Below are 16,498 nucleotides of genomic sequence, written 5' to 3' on the forward strand. Positions count from 1 at the left end.
TGTTTTAGAGGGGGAACCGATTATTTCAGACGGCTGAAATATTTGGTTCCCCCCTTGTAACTTTTGCAAAAAGAGAACAAATGTCTCTAAATTTACAGGACTTGTTCTCCATAATGAGAGGAATAAACGCAGTTAAGGACTTGTTAGTAAATTATTTTTGTCCTATAGTTTTAGAGGGGGAGAACTATATTCTTAATGATTTAAGAAAAATAAAAGTAGGTTTGAAATGGACCTGTGCTGTCTAGAGTACAGTTAGTTTTGTTTTTTTGTATGACTGCATTTGTTAAATTTTTTGGGACCACACCTGAGGACAAACTGCTATTAACCTGCAGTTAGGAAAACCTCTTTAAATGATGAAGGAGGGCTGCAGGCGTCAAATGTCCAACAGTTTCCTGCAAAGAGGACAACATCCCAGGTCCAAACCTGTTAAAGACAGTTGAAAATTTTTTTGTTTTAATAGGAAAAAAAAACTTTGGTTGCTTGCCATAAATTATCCAGTGGAGCCACTTTGATGTTTTAAGAATTTTTAGATATTTCAAAGTTAGTTTTCCTGAGCTGCGGATACATTAAATACAATTTTCCGAGTAAAAATGTTAATTAAATATGTTTAATTTCAATTCTGACTATGGCAAGAATGGTGATTTGACAAGAAAGATAGTTATAACCCAAATCTACGACGGTAATTAGAGAGAGGTGAGATTTGATTATGTGGTACAACGGCCTGCCCTAAGCTTAGACACAAGTGACCGCTAGCTTCATGTCAACCGAGCAGACATCACTGAAGTAGCAGCGGAAATATTTCAGAGGAAAGGAGGGGGGAGGTTAGCGGGGAAGAGTGAAAGGGCAGGCGGAAGGGATACGGTACACTATTTCCTCGCATCTGAACCGAGTAAATATCTGTATCGGTTTGCTTTCCCTCCTATTTGAGAGACCTCGGGGGGAGAAAAAAACAAACAAACAACAAACCCAAAAACAACAACCGTCAGCTGGAAGGGTTAGCTAGCCGCCGCCATCTCCTCTCAGTCGGAGCGACCGCCGTGTCTTCCACACCATGGGGAACGCTGCCACCGCCAAGAAGGGCAACGAGCTGGAGAGCGGTGAGTCCCCGCCGCCGCTCGGCCTCGGCCGTCCTCTCGTTAAAAGTGGCGTTTGTTCTGCGTTTTTTAAAACGAGTAAATTTGTCCGGGTTAGGGCACAGGACTTGTCTTGGCATCCACGGGGGAGGGGTGGGGGAGCGCGCAGAGTGTAAACAGCCTGGTAAAGCGTATGGAAGCGCTGCCGAAGCTATTTATTGACGACCCCGCAAACATCGCGAGTTTCGAGCGTTTAAATGCGCGTTTGCATGTCCGCCGGATCTTCGACGGCGATCAAACTTGAAACCAGCTAACTTGCTAACTTTAGCTCTGGTNCCAAGTCGTATACGCCGTCCAGACAGGCTCTCCCCTCCCCCAGAGTGTGGTGAATGACTTTTGTTTTGCATGAGTGAGAGAGGGGGAGGAGGAGGAGGGGGGATTAGCCCTCAGAAGGCCCCTCATTCTCTCCCGGTGGTGATAGCTGTTCAGGCCCGTCAAGTTAGCCGCAGCTTCCAGTCGTCTCTTGTCAATTTATTTATTTATTTTTATGTTTAGATGTAGGTTTAAAAAAAAAATCCCAAATCGAGCTCTATCCCCGACACCCCAGGCTCGATGTCGTCTTGAACTCCTAACTGTGAGGAATGTGGCTCCTCGCCGCGCGTTTGGCTGCAGGCTCTCTGTCAGCACAGCCAGCTGTGTCGGACACAAACTTTGCCCCGATGGTCCCTAAATCTGCAGCAAGAAGCCACAGGCCCGTGAACAATTGGTATAAAGAGGCATTAAATTTCATTTGAAGGCAGAGAGTGGGGCTGTTTTGTTTTTTTTCTCCTCTGCCTCGGGCCTCGCTGCCACATTTTATTCTTGGCTACATAAACAAAGCCGTCCCTCTGTTCAGCACCACAACCAAATATGGAGAAGAAATGACAGATTCCCTCTTCTCATTCATAAAATTGGGACCTGCTGCTGGCTGTTCGGCGTGCGCGCGGACGCAGACGCGCACACTTTTGCAAAGCAAACACCCCTCACTCATGGCACTTTGTTTTGACACCCCTTCACCCCCCACCCCCCTAATCTGGTTGTGGTAAAAGTCTCCCAGGATCTCACACTCTGCTTGTCATTGACTGGAGCAGCTTGTCATCAGACCTTCGTCAGAGGATAAGGAGTATTACAAGCTTTGAAAGGTTTGACGTAACTCACCCTGGGCCAGCGTTACTTTACGCCTGCATACTTTGATACGTGCAGATGATCACTGTTGACCACCCCACGCTGTAAATCACAACTGTTTGCCTGTGCCTGGTTGCCAGCACAGAACCTGTATGGATTTATTGCATTCGCTGTGGGCCGTTCATGTGAATTTCGAGGAATTGTTCAACCCGGTCCATAAAGTTTTTTTTTATTATCTTCTTAAAAACACACTAGCCGTACGTCAAATCTGTTTAAAGTAATATCGCTTTATGATGTTTTGAACCTTGCTGACCTCTGGACTAACACTGGGCAGACGCGATAAACAATTTGCCACCCAGCAGCCTCACATGCAAAGAGAAATAATCAAATCTGTAACAGTATCTTTACGAGCAAGCGCTTGTTTTGAATTCGGCTGTGATCCCTAGATCCAGGGTCGTGGTTAACTTTTTAAACCCGTTTAAGCTGACGCGCCTTGCCCCGAGCTGCAGATTTGTCTGGAGGGAAGCGCCTGTTGACAAGATGACCTGGTAACCTACAGTGCCATGTTTCCCGTGTTCGCTGTATATAGATGTGGCAGAGAGCGCCAGCACGCTCGCAGTCGGACAGCGGGATTAAACAGTTGCTGTTGTGACACCTGTTTCATTTCGCGGCACCCGTGCAGTGTTCACACCGGAGTGCAACAGGACGGGCCGCATAACTCAGCCATGTTCTGCTCGGCTGAATGTTGGCATCGGTCCCCGAGACGGTCGTCTCACTGCAAACTAGACTTTCCCCCTCGAGCTACAAGACCTTGCAGAAGCCTTTTTTATGTTTTCCAACTGTTTAAAACCGTCTGGGCGTGAATAGTAGATGTTTAATTGCTGTAGACATGATGCTTTTGCAGGAGAACAGTTTTGACGATTTTAGTAAGATAGCTGCTGAACATATGATAGTTTCAGCTTCATCAGGTTTTCATAAAGAAAAAAAATCTGAATATCCTTTTTTTTGGACAATTAAAGTCATTCTAGGGTTTTGCAAAGTTCAGGAATAAAGTCACTTTTAAGTTGTGTTCAGTTTGACAGAAAACTCAAAAAAGAAGAATCTCGAACTACAAAATTCCTATTTTTTTTTAAGCCACATACTCAGTTATCAGATTATCTACACATGATCTATTGCATTAGCTTTGTTTCTTGGTGGTTTGATTGAAATTTCTGTTTTATTTAAAGGGAAAAAAATCATACTAAACTGCAGCCGAAGCAGCCTGAAGTTTTCCAAAGTCCCATAGCTTTGGAGCTCACTTTGTTTAAATGTAAAATCTTTTAGGAGTGTTATCATTTCAATCTGTTCTGATGTGCACGACTGAATTTCTGGTACATGTCATTCTGGTACACTTGTTCTTTGACTACCACCGCAGACAGTTAGTCTCTGCCGAAAATTCCTCAGGTGACCGTCACCCGTTGTCTCATTCCTGTTGCTTCTGTTCACAAGACATGCTCCTCGTGCGTTGCTGTTATACACTTGTTGTTATGTACATGAACTCTGTGTTTCTCTCTGTCTTCTCTTCTGTATCATTCCATCCATGTGGGTGATTGTTCCTGCAAAACCGTGATGATCTGTAGAGACTTTTGGTATGCTGATTCCTCGAAAAAGACGACCCGAACTGCATTGGTTTCATTGTGAAAACCTGCTAGATGTGCCTGTTTCTTACTGTGCTTTAATTATAAATGTTTTATTTGTTTTGGTGTTTTTTTTATCTGCATACTCTTAATCTGGATATCTACGGTCTGCTGTGTTTCTCATACATTGGTTTGTTTTTGCTCTTCATTTTTAAGCTGTGTTTAATAGCATTCCTAAAAACCGAATAAGTGATGCTCAAGATGCTTAGACAAACGTACATTTTGTTTTTAATAGTGTTTATTTCCCTTTTTTTTTAAAATGAAACTACTAAATTACAGAAAACACACTGAGTTTCTTGGCATGCATCACTTGTCTGCCTGTGAATGTTCTTGTCTTGTCTTTGTGTTTTGCCCTCTTTTTAGACCAAGCAGTGATGTATTTATACCTTATTTTTTTTATCCAGATGAGAGTTGTGACTCTGCCTGTGCTCTCCTTCTTTCACTTACATTTTAATTTTAAATCCCAACTTTTCTCCCCCCCCTTCCCTTCTCCTCGATTTGTTTGCGAAATTAAATATAACCCAGAGTATGTTGTTCGTTCACGTAACCAAAATATCCTTGGCCAAAAAGGAAGCGTGCCAACTCTCACTCTCTGCTCTCCGTTTCCTTTTTTTAGTGAAAGAGTTTCTAGCCAAAGCCAAAGAAGATTTCTTACGGAAATGGGAATGCCCCCCACAGGTCAGACGGATGAGAAGTTGAACATGACCTTTTGCAGTCTTTTGTAAATATTGTATTAACTTTGAAGCTGTTTTCGCAGTGCACAACGTGCCTAGATGACTTTGACAGGATAAAGACCCTGGGTACCGGCTCGTTTGGAAGAGTCATGCTGGTGAAACACAAAGGAACAGAGCACTACTTTGCCATGAAAATACTGGACAAGCAGAAGGTCAGTGGTACCTTTTTTTTTTTTTTTTTTACAAGGCTTCAAGAAGAACTCAAACAAATAATAATGTTGACATGAGCAGTAAATTTTCAGGGTCAATAAAAGTTTGGGGCTATCTACGCTAGCCAACAAAATGACTGCTTATCCTCTTAAAAATGATGTTTTGACCTTTATGTGTTGCATTAAGGGGTTAGTTTGGGGACACAAGTAATATAAAATATTAATAGCTAAAAGCTGCCTTTGCTTTCAGAGTTCCTCTAACTCGATTGCTAATGTAAGATAGATTTGTCTTCTGAGGCCATCTTATCTCTGTATCTGCCAGGTGGTGAAACTCAAGCAAATAGAACACACATTAAATGAGAAGAGAATATTACAAGCAGTGAGCTTTCCGTTTCTCGTCAAACTTGAGTACGCATTTAAGGTACGTTGTGCTTAATGTACAATTTAGAAACTCAAACGCCTTCATTTAGTCGGCTGGAATACTTAAGTGTCCTTTTTTTCTTCTTTCTCTAGGACAACTCCAACTTGTACATGGTAATGGAGTATGTTCCAGGAGGAGAGATGTTCTCACATTTAAGACGAATTGGAAGGTTCAGGTAAACTCTTTCCTTTGTTTATTTATTTATCTTCGGGAATTGAATGCCACAATGGACAGTCCGTTACGGCACAGTGGCATATAAGTTTAATGCTTTATTTCTTGCCCAGTGAACCACACGCACGATTTTATGCCGCCCAGATAGTGCTGACCTTTGAATACCTGCATTCGCTAGACCTCATTTACAGAGATCTGAAACCCGAGAACCTTCTCATTGACCACCACGGCTACATTCAGGTGAGCGGACACACGCAACACACGCTGTCTCATATCTTCATTCGGGAAAGCGGAGAATGCAGTTCATCTTCTTGACTTCCAGGTGACAGACTTCGGATTTGCCAAACGGGTAAAAGGCAGAACCTGGACGTTGTGCGGCACACCGGAGTACCTGGCACCTGAAATCATTCTCAGCAAAGTACGAATTCGAAATACTTCTGTTTTTAATGCACACATCATACTTCCTCTTTTTAAAGGAGAAAAAAAAAACTCCACTGTTTGCATTTTATAAGTTTTTTACATAACTTTGAAAATCAGTGTTTTCCTTGTTCATTTTTTTTGTGTAAAACAACAGTTATTTATTATTAAATAATTACATAAGACATGACAGATTGATTGTTCATGCTTACCATTTACATCCTCCTCGGATGCAGTGCTTCTGTCCTCTCTGCCACTGTTAAACTGAAACACGTATGCTACCTCATCAAACCTTTTAAATATCTGCCTCTAAAGTGGATCAAACTGATCTCATGGTGCTTTATTACAGAATGCGTCGAGGGGCTTGGACCCCATGACGACTGCTTGTGGTTCTAGTTTTTTGTTTGTCTCAATCTCAGCTGTTTGACATCTGTATAACTTTAAATGTGAATGCACGTCTTATTTTGCCAAAATGCAACTAACAAACATTAGTGGTTAAATGTTGATCATCGAAGAACAAAAGACTAGTTTTGTTTGAATGGTGTTTAGTTGAATTAGCTGTAGGAACTGTATAAAAAGATCCTCTCAAGTTTAAAAATGTGTCTTAACAAGGAAGACCGTAAACTTTGGGAATAATTTTATAATATAATTATGAGTAGGGAAAGAAATGAGTTTGATTTTTATTTTATTTTAGAGCTAAGTGGATATTTGTTGTGTCTGTTTAGGGTTATAACAAAGCAGTGGACTGGTGGGCCCTCGGAGTTCTCATCTATGAAATGGCAGCTGGTTACCCTCCGTTCTTTGCAGATCAGCCGATTCAGATCTATGAAAAGATCGTGTCTGGAAAGGTAAGCGGGGTGTTGTTTTCAAATGGTCCCTGATTGTGGGATTTTGATTGAGTATGTTGTTTTTTGTCCAAATGGGAGGGAAAAAAACGGCATATTTTATAACTAATAACCACAGATATTTCTGTATTTCCCAGGTACGATTCCCCTCCCACTTCAGCTCTGACTTGAAGGACCTGTTGAGAAACCTGCTGCAGGTGGATCTGACCAAACGTTACGGCAACCTGAAGAACGGCGTCAACGACATCAAGGGTCACAAATGGTTTGCCACAACAGACTGGATCGCCATCTACGAGCGAAAGGCAAGACACCAGACACATTTTATCAAGACACTAAACATTAGACAATATAAATCAAGTTATTTCTTATTGATTTATTCAGATTTGTTTTTGGTTTTAAAATTAACGTTAAAGTATTTTCAACTAGAATTCTAAAAAGTTAGTTTTTAATACCTGGTCTTGTATGACGATGGTTACTTTTAAGAACACACTATATATTTAAATAAATCACTCAGCTTCACTTCTGGCTGTGAGGGTTATTTAATTATTTATGTATTTTTTATAAAGAAAGTAGTTGTTTATTTCAGGCTTGCAGTTATTAGTTAGCAGTTATGCAGTTATTTATTTTAGTTAAAACTCAGTCTCACATTTTTTTTACATGTATTCTTATAATATATTATCTGTTACATGATGAACTGAAACATTTCAGCATCTTTATTTTAATCCTTTTATGGTTCCTCCTTTTAGCGTTTTTTTGCTTTTTTACTAAAGATTTGTTGTTTAAAATTTAATTTGATCAAACCAAAACAAGTGGGACTTTGCCATTTAGGTGAAATATTTTGTATTTTTTTGTGCAATTCAAGTCTTTATTCTGTGAACAGGACATAATTTGTGTTATTGCAAAGCAGTTTTTTTTAAGTTATTGTTTTAATCTTTTTGCTGTTGTGGTTATCCTGCTCGTGTGTTTTTACCCCTCAGTCAATTACAGATCATCAAAATAAACAGCAGAGAATTACTGTCTGTGTGTATGAGACAACTGCATTTATTCTGATATGAATTCGATGAGCTCTAGATGTCTGAAAACGACTCCAGTCAATCACGAGGGCTCGTTGTTTGGGCGTGCCAGTTTGCACACAAACATGAAATGTCTCTGAGTCTGTCCTCTCTGTGACAGCCAAACACACTCCCGTGTTTAGCAAATACTGAGCCGGTGGAGGGGACAAGTCTGAAGAAATGGCACACTAAATATTTAGATTTCAGTCAAGTTTCTCTTCAGAAATGTGAACCTAACCTTTTTACAGCGTGGGGGTTTTAAATACATGTTAGTTGGCTTTAAATGATCTTTACTGACACAGAAGGGAAGTTCAGCAGGAGGCAGATGTTACACTTTCTTGAGAAATCTATGAAATCTGAGGGTGGTCTGCGTGTTTCTTCAGTCAGTTCAAGAAGTAATGCTTTTCACAAAGATTGGAAACCATTGCTTACGTTTTTGCAAGCCTTGATGGATGCGCCAAATTGTTAATGCCTAATTGGACTTTACATTAATTTGTGTGCACTTTTCTGTTATTACCCTCATACATTTTGGTGACTTTCATTGCATCAGATAAGTGTACGTACACAGTTCATTTACTAAAGCAACAGAGTGTAATCAAGTCATTTTCCTGCCTCTGAATCAGAATTTTTTTTCCCCCAGAAAACATAAGTAATATTTCTGCACAATATAACATATTGAAATTGTGCTTCTTTTTTTTTTTGTCTTGCTTCACTATTTGTTTTTTAGCGTGTTAAATTGGCAACAAAGTGTGCAGCTGACACTCCTTTATTGTGCAAAGTGGCTGTGTAAAAACTACAACCTTGCAATGACTATAAACAGTTGGTAAAAATTGTTGTGATCCCTCACATCAGATATAGACGTGCGATAACAGCAAGCAGAAGTGCTCCGTTAGGTCAAGTTTCACAGGCACATGTAAACAAATCGGTGACGTTTGTTACCTTTTTATAAGGCCGGCCTTGATGAGCTATGTTCTTAGCCTTGTCTGATGGTGAAATCTAAAAGTGCAAAGCTTTCATATAAGAGCTGTTTTACAAAAGGCCTCAAAGGGGCGGTGCACACATTTTTTACATATAGAGTTTAGACACTGCTGTAAACGTGAAAATGATGCAAACAAAGGTAATGCTTGGAGGACGGTTTTATTTTTGTTAACAGTTGGATCTTGCGTGAAGGGTTTCTCTTGCTGCATCATTTATAAATGCACAAAAGTTTACCTCAGAGTGTTTAGTGTTTTAATGTAAAACTACTGCCCTTTGTGTTCTGTACTTTGGGGACAGCATATCCCTTTAAATGGTTCCTGCTGATTTCCAAGTGCTTTAGATTTTTTTTTTTCTGTGATGCAACTCCTCTGACAGCCAGTAAAATCCTGTAAAGTGAATCCACCTCTTGCTCTTGCAGGTTGAAGCTCCATTCATACCAAAGTGCAGAGGTCCCGGGGACACCAGCAACTTTGACGACTACGAAGAGGAGGAAATCCGTGTTTCTTTAACGGAAAAATGTGCGAAGGAGTTTGCAGAGTTTTGAGACACAAGAACGTGGATATATCAGGGAAAATAAGGGGATCTTTGCACTCTTCTAAAAAGACTTGGGATGGAGCAGAGACCATCTTTTTTTTTTCTTTTCTTTATCTTTTTTTTTCAGATCTACAAAAAGTTCCTTCATTCCACACGGCCGAAGGAAGTTTTCATGACCCTTGAGTGTCGATAACCCCTCACTGTCACAAACACACCTGCATATCGAAGCAGACACATCACTTTTCTTTTCTTCTTTGTTTTTTATTTTGAAGGCAGTTAGTCTTGGATATTTTTATCCTAACTAAAATGTGTTTAGTTTTTGTTGTTTTGTTTTTTGTTGGAGAAAAAAAAACTGACCGTGGCCAATAACAGTCAACACACTCTAACTGACGTCTCTTTGGCAGTTTGACCCACAGTCGAGTGGGTTGTGTGTTTTCCCTTTTAGCCATCAGCTGTGTGTATTTAAAGTCCACTTTAGTTGAAGCCAGCAGACACAAGTAGATTTGGTCTCATTTGCACATCTGTCAATATTTCAAGACATTTTTTAAAAACCATGATGGTTTAAAGCATGACCAAATAAAAAAATGTTCTGGGTGACCCAAGAAGAGAGGTCATGTCCTTAGCTTGTTGCCTTAGGAGAGCCAAGAAGTCCTCAGACCCCCACAAAAGCATCCATTCACTGTTTCTTTTTTTATTCTGACCCAGGCAGAGCAAGCCATTGCAGAAGTTCACTGGCCTTGCATTAGTAAAATGCATACCCACCATTTTTTATTTTTTAACTGATCCATTTGGGTCTGTTAGTTTCATGTAAATTTCCTTATTTGTTATTTTTCCCTTTTTCTCCCCGCTGTGTTTAACGTCAGTCCTGTTGTCCCTAGATTTCAGATCTGCATTTGGACCCTTTTTTTGTTACAAGTCTGTGAAACGAGGCGACTTCAGTGAGCGGATTAAGAGTCAAGTGAAATCGTTTTTGGATTTTTGAGTGTTTTGTAATGTTGAGGAGGTCATTGTGATTAGTGTTGAGGCTTCACACCTTAACATTGATAGTTAAACCTAAAAAGGATAAATTCTTTATTTTGTTTCATGTATTAAATGAAAGATGTTTTAACATTTTTAAGACGGAAAGGCAGAAATGCTAATTTGTTCTCCCTGTTACCACAGATAAATTCTCGTTTCATTCTTGTCAAAGAATGTAGATTTGCAGCGACTAGATATGCGTCTTTGAAGGCTTGATTTTTGAAGTACAATTTTTTCCAACAATACACTGGCTGAACTAAAGACTGCTCCTTTGTATCACATGTAACTCTGTTATTGTTAAGCTCATTACATTATACATATATGCATTGTTACATATTTGTTTTTATTTATACACATTAGAGATGCTAATAAATTTTATTTTTAAAAGTGCTGAAGTTTGCTAATACTCTCATCATTGAGCCTCCTGTTTCCTCCCTTGAAGCAGGCACACCTATTTCACATTTAACTTCCTTGCTAGAAAGTGGATTTTATTGTAAGGACAAGAGGTCCTTTATGGATTACCAGAGGTCTCAAGAGAAAAAGGATTTTTATTCAGTCTCTTTTTTAATCCCCTTTGGAAAGTCTGTAAAACAAAAGCAATTGTGACAGAGCAAAAAAAACTTTCCTATCTTTTTAAAAATCATTGTTAAAATGTTTGAAGGAATACTTTTTATAAGAATTGGTGAAAACAAGCTAGGCGTGTGCATTAATGTAAACATAATACTTATTACTGTCTAAAATGAGTGTAATATTATAGGAAGGAAACCATGTAGATGGCACAAAAAATAGCATTATGAGTAATACATAAACAAAATTAAATATCGTTTAAAAAGTATATAAAGAATGGGATGTGTGATCTTATCTGCATGTCATCTGCAGCAACCAATAAAGGTTTTAGAACAAAATGTCAACATTGACCTGAAATACACACTTACAGATAAATGAGGTCAAGTTCTTTTAAGTTGCACATCTTGATGGTTTCTTCAAAAATTATCATCCAAAATTTTTTTTTTTTTTGTAAAGGCTCTCAGGATAAATACGGCATGTTTTGCATGTCAGCTGACCTACTTTTAACAAAAAACTTGCATAAATACAAATTTATGAAATCCTGAAAAAGATCATGTAAATATTAATGTAGAGATAACAGCTGATATAGTAAAGTTAAACCATTTTTTTACATGTATTTCACAAGTTTTTTTTTTCTAATTGCACATCTATTTTATTGTCTTTTACTTTGTATTGCCACGTTTGACTATTTAGCAAAATGTAGTTTAATTTTCATTTATTTCCAAGTTTTATTTTTCTAGATTTTTTTGTCATAATATTTACGGATATATTTTACTGGACCACAAAGTTGTCTGATTAAAAAAAATTGTTTCATAAATAAAATATCCTTATTTTTTATGTGTGACGATGAAAAGCCGTCTAAATGATAAAAAAAATACATAAATTGTAATTTTAGACGACCCATTTTCCACTTTTTGGCGCTTTGGGCTTGCCGTAGCTCTCCTCGCGAGTGGCTGCTGGGTAACGTAGTGCGGCGGTAACCGCGTGGTGGCGTCACGTCGTTTCCGTTGCTGTGAAGTCTGCGGAAAACATGGCGGGCCTGGAGCTGCTGTCTGATCAGGGATACCGCCTGGATGGAAGGAAAGCCGCCGAGCTGCGGAAGGTTCAGGCCCGCATGGGTGTGTTCGCTCAGGCGGACGGGTCTGCGTACTTAGAGCAGGGAAACACGAAGGCTCTGGCTGTGGTTTACGGTCCACATGAGGCAAGTTCCGTCCATGTTTGAATGCTTACTATAACTAAAGAAAAACACAAGGCGCTGCTGTAACGAGTCTTCATAGTTATACAGATTTAAAAGGGTTTTGTGCACACATCTGTCATTCTAGCAGCATCCTGTTTAGTCTCTCTGGCTCCTCCTGCTCCTCCAGTTTATCATGTAGGTTTAACTCTGTGCATATTGTGCAACAAAGATCCAATGAAACTTTTCATCAAGAGTCAAAATTGATACATCACAGTGCTACAGGGTAATGGCTAAAATTTAAAACAATAAAATGAAAGATCAATTAAACAGGGGCTTATGAAATTAAAAGTAGTCCCCATGAGAGCAGCTGATATTCATTTAGTATTTATAGGTGTGATTTTACACTATGCGATTTTTGAGGAAATTACTGCAGTTTTAAATACACTGAAATGGCAAAACATTTAAAAACTTGTTACCTAATGTATACATTTCTATTGTGCTGCCAAAGCAGGTCTGATCTCTAAAATCAGGTGCCCTGGTCCCAGTCCTGGTCCTGGTCCCGGTCCGTTCAGTTCTGTTTTCTTGCAGGGCATTCTGTAGATGTTATATCAGAATTGGATTTAGGGATTTTGGAGTCTGCGTCCTCAAGATTTCTTGTCACTAAATGGAGTTGTAACAAAGTAATGAAGGTTTTTATTTCCACATCAGCTGTTGGTAGATTTACTGTATTGCTAATAGATGCGTAACATATTAGTGCTAAATGTTTTTCAACAGTTTGTATGTCAGTTAAACTAACTGTGTTTTGATTTGCAGTCCCGATCAGGCTACGGTGTCTTTGTAGTCGTGCATTCGGTCTTTGACGTTTTGGTCTCTGTTCCCTCCAGATGCGGGGCTCAAGAAGCCGGGCCCTTCACGATCGCGCTGTTATCAACTGCCAGTACAGCATGGCCACGTTCAGCACGGCGGAGAGGAAGAGGAGGCCGCACGGAGACCGCAAATCCACCGAGATGAGCCTCCACCTGAAGCAGACGTTCGAAGCCGCTGTGATGACCCAGCTCTTCCCGCGCTCCCAAATCGATATTTACGTCAAGGTGCACCTTAGCCTGAAGGTTTACTGTGCCGTCTCATGTTGGGAAACAGACAAATATTTAATTCTGACCACCTTCCCTCCTTTAGATTCTGCAGTCAGATGGAGGAAACTACAGCGTTTGTGTGAATGCTGCCACGCTGGCAGTGATCAACGCCGGCATCCCCATGCGGGACTACGTGTGCGCCTGCACGGTGGGCTTCGTGGACGAGACGCCCCTCGCTGACCTTTGCTACGCCGAGGAGAGCGGAGGAGTGAGCTCTTTGGCGTTAGCGCTGCTGCCCAGAGGAGGACAAATCGCTCTTCTTCAGATGGATGCCAGACTGCATCAGGATCACCTGGAGTCACTGATTGAAGCCGCAATGACTGCCTGTAAAGGTGTGAGCAAGGTGCTGGATGAGGTGGTGAGGCAGCATCTTCAGGAAGCCTCGGTGCTCACCAGAGAGTGATGAAAAGGAGAACCTCAACTTTTCTTTTTTATGTTCATTCACACTGTTTTTCTATACTTTTGTAGATACCTGACTGTACCAATAAATATGTAAACAGAAATGTATTTTTTTTGTTTGTTTTATTCCTTGTATTTTTTCAAGGCCTTGATAATACTATGAAATGTTGAAATAAATACTGAAAGAGATAAAAAGAACATTTTTAGCAATCATTATAAACCCAATTGTCGACGAATAACTGACACGATCAGGAGTGCACCATATTCTGTTCATGTTTATCAACACATTCATTCATATTTATTTATGTTCAGAAACAACTATAGGTTTGATAAACTGTTGTTTAGATTGTTGTTGAGGGCATATCATCAGACTAAAGTGACTTGAAATGTCATACATTATGTTATCTTGTTACCTGAAAAAAAATATTATCTTTTGCACTTGTTTTATTGGAGGCACAGGTTATTAAATATGTCACCATTGGCTTTTTAGAGACTTTTTATCGCAAACATGGTAGTGCCATGGTGTTTATACAGAGCTGAAACAATCTGATGTCTGATTTAAAAGATAACAAACTATCAAAAAATAATAATAATTGCCTAAAATGTATAATCAAATAAAATAGGAGGGTTAGAAATATGTATATTATGGTAAAACTTAATTCCTACATATTTTTTAACATAGAACGAGATTGGTAAAATTGAAAACACAAACTTAGATTTGCAATTTTGAGGTAATTCAAAGCAGTTTTATTTTATTTTGAAGAACACTCGAGCGGAAGTCGGTCCGCTGCAATAGCGTTCCCACAGGAACAAGGAACTTGCAAACATCAGCTCCAAAAGCAGCGCTTGAATGTGACCACTTTTTTGGTATGTTTTTATACATTTTAGATAACAACAAAACCATATAATATAATTTCCATTAGAGACCCTTTTAAATACTTCTCAGTGCTTCTATATGTTTACAAATTGGAGAAAGCTCTGCGCTAACCAGCTAGCAGGAAGCTACTGCTGCTCCTGGGTGTGACAATGAATGGCTGAGAATAGCTCGATTTTTATTAAAATTCAAATAATCATGGCAATGCGTTTATTGCAGCATTTTGAGAACAACCGATTCTTTTCAGTTCTGTTAGTGCCCACATTAGCAGGAATTAATCGATATAAATGACATTTGTTAATTGATATGTGTGTGGGGGTGTTTATGTAAGGTTCCGGTGTACCCAGGCTTCGAGATCAGGTTAAAGCTGACAACATGGGACTGTTGTCTGACCCAAACAGAAGGCGGGCTTTGATCAGCATGTTGACCCGCCTCAATGCTCCAATCTGGTGAGAACCGGATACTGATGTGTTTCACTTTGCTGTGCACCTAAATATTACATCCAAGTTATTTTGTAAAATATACTGTATATATATGATTTGTCGTCCACCTCTACATGCCAGTATGCTGTGCTACTGCGCCGGTGTGTGTTGGTTCATGGGACTGGCATTTGAGCCGTTCACCTTGCGGACGTACATGTCAGAGAATGCCATGGGGTCCACCATGGTGGAGGAGCGGTTCCCTGCCGGGGAGAGGGCGCTGGCCACGGCCAGAGAGTTTGCCGCTCACAAGAAGAAAGTTGGGTAGGTTTTTGTTTCGTTACTTCAGTGTCGTCCCGTGCTTAATAACGACTGGTCGCACTTTAACGTTTTTTTGTTTCCGCAGTGGGATGCCGGTGGATTGGTTGGTGAAAACCATGCAGGCTCGAGGGTTGGAGGTGTTCACGCAGAGCTTCTCTCGTGTACTACCATTCCCCGATGAAAATAAGGAGAGATATGTGAGTTTGTTGCAAAAACTCACTTAACAGTCCACTTTTTCATTATCCTCACTTTTTAAAAAAAATTGATTGGTTTTGTTTTATTTCTCATCAGATTGTGAAAGGCACAAATGTCTATGGGATCCTCCGGGCCCCTAGAGCTCCCCGGACCGAAGCCCTGGTGCTCAGTGCTCCCTGCAGTCCAGGCGATAACAACAACCAGGCTGTGGGACTGCTGCTTGGCTTGGCACATTACTTTCGAAGTGAGTTCGACACTCGCCGCTGTCTATAACTCGATGGGACAACTCTGAGATAATTCTGCAGTTGCATTTCTAGGTCCAATGAATTCTGTGTTTTATAGATCAGATTTACTGGGCCAAGGACATCATCTTTCTTGTGAATGAGCATGATTTGATTGGTATGCAGGCCTGGCTGGAAGGTTACCATCACACCAACACTACAGGTTAAAATTAACAATAAATATCTCTGAATTTATTGAGGTGCATGCATGTAATCCCAAATTAAAAGGGCTGGGTTCTTCAGTGGGCTTTTCCTTTGTAATTGTTCCTCTAGGAATGAAATGGACTCCGTTACAAGGCCGTGGCGGTTCAATCCAGGCAGCCCTGTCCCTGGAGCTCAGCAGTGATGTCATCACCAGTTTGGACATAGTGCTGGAAGGTCTCAATGGCCAGTTGCCCAACCTGGATTTAGCAAATCTCTTCTATGCTTTCTGTCAGAAGATCGGGGTTCTCTGCACCATCCAGGGCAGGGTAAAGGCTTGTGAACACGTGGAGGTTGTTTGGTCACCGGGGCAGTGAGATAACCGTTTCATTTCAATGTGTGGGTGATTTTTATAGCTGCAGAGGAATGACTGGGACAGTGTGTCGGGCTACAGCCATGCGGTGCAGACCATGATGCTGATGGTGATGAAGCAGGCCAGCGGGCGGCCATGGGGAGACCACGGCCTGTTCCTACGCTACCACATAGAGGCTGCTACCATCAGTGGCATCAACAGCTTCCGTCAGTATAAGACTGACCTTACCACCACTGGCAGGTCAGACTTATACAGGTGCTGGTCATAAAATTAGAATATCATGAAAAAGTAGATTGATTTCAGTAATTCCATTTAAAAAGTGAAACTTGTATATTATATTCATACATTACATACAAACTCATATATTTCAAATGTTTATTTCGTTTA

General features: G+C 40.2%; 3 protein-coding genes across 7 annotated transcripts in view; all 3 read left to right on the forward strand.

Moving 5' to 3' along the window:
• The first annotated feature begins 787 nt into the window (after nucleotides 1–787).
• Nucleotides 788–9,372, forward strand: prkacbb (protein kinase, cAMP-dependent, catalytic, beta b). Of its 2 annotated transcripts, XM_017422531.3 has the most exons (11): nucleotides 788–1,097; nucleotides 3,857–3,865; nucleotides 4,530–4,591; nucleotides 4,671–4,799; nucleotides 5,119–5,217; nucleotides 5,310–5,392; nucleotides 5,502–5,628; nucleotides 5,711–5,806; nucleotides 6,531–6,653; nucleotides 6,788–6,952; nucleotides 9,099–9,372. In XM_017422531.3, the coding sequence occupies exons 1-11, from the start codon at nucleotides 1,052–1,054 to the stop codon at nucleotides 9,222–9,224; spliced, it is 1,065 nt and encodes a 354-aa protein (XP_017278020.1). In that variant the 5' UTR covers nucleotides 788–1,051; the 3' UTR covers nucleotides 9,225–9,372. The 2 variants fall into 2 exon arrangements, with proteins under 2 accessions (XP_017278020.1, XP_017278021.1); XM_017422532.3 differs by lacking the exon at nucleotides 3,857–3,865.
• Nucleotides 9,373–11,785: 2,413 nt separating this feature from the next.
• exosc4 (exosome component 4) lies at nucleotides 11,786–13,611 on the forward strand. Its single transcript, XM_017422423.3, has 3 exons — nucleotides 11,786–11,999; nucleotides 12,860–13,066; nucleotides 13,152–13,611. The coding sequence occupies exons 1-3, from the start codon at nucleotides 11,829–11,831 to the stop codon at nucleotides 13,509–13,511; spliced, it is 738 nt and encodes a 245-aa protein (XP_017277912.1). The 5' UTR covers nucleotides 11,786–11,828; the 3' UTR covers nucleotides 13,512–13,611.
• Nucleotides 13,612–14,280: 669 nt separating this feature from the next.
• The window catches only part of gpaa1 (glycosylphosphatidylinositol anchor attachment 1), a 6,331-nt gene continuing 4,113 nt past the window's right edge, over nucleotides 14,281–16,498 (forward strand). For 2 of the 4 annotated variants that reach the window (XM_017422382.3, XM_017422383.3), the window contains exons 1-8: nucleotides 14,281–14,374; nucleotides 14,713–14,830; nucleotides 14,945–15,124; nucleotides 15,207–15,318; nucleotides 15,413–15,560; nucleotides 15,659–15,760; nucleotides 15,871–16,067; nucleotides 16,155–16,366. In XM_017422382.3, coding sequence (XP_017277871.1) covers nucleotides 14,757–14,830; nucleotides 14,945–15,124; nucleotides 15,207–15,318; nucleotides 15,413–15,560; nucleotides 15,659–15,760; nucleotides 15,871–16,067; nucleotides 16,155–16,366 — 1,025 coding nt within the window. In that variant the 5' untranslated portion in view covers nucleotides 14,281–14,374; nucleotides 14,713–14,756. The remainder of the gene's footprint in view (nucleotides 14,375–14,712; nucleotides 14,831–14,944; nucleotides 15,125–15,206; nucleotides 15,319–15,412; nucleotides 15,561–15,658; nucleotides 15,761–15,870; nucleotides 16,068–16,154; nucleotides 16,367–16,498) is intronic. The other 2 variants (XM_017422384.3, XM_017422385.3) reach the window with 1 other exon arrangement.

This window comes from Kryptolebias marmoratus, linkage group LG20 (assembly GCF_001649575.2).
Source record: "Kryptolebias marmoratus isolate JLee-2015 linkage group LG20, ASM164957v2, whole genome shotgun sequence".
NCBI lineage: Eukaryota > Metazoa > Chordata > Actinopteri > Cyprinodontiformes > Rivulidae > Kryptolebias > Kryptolebias marmoratus.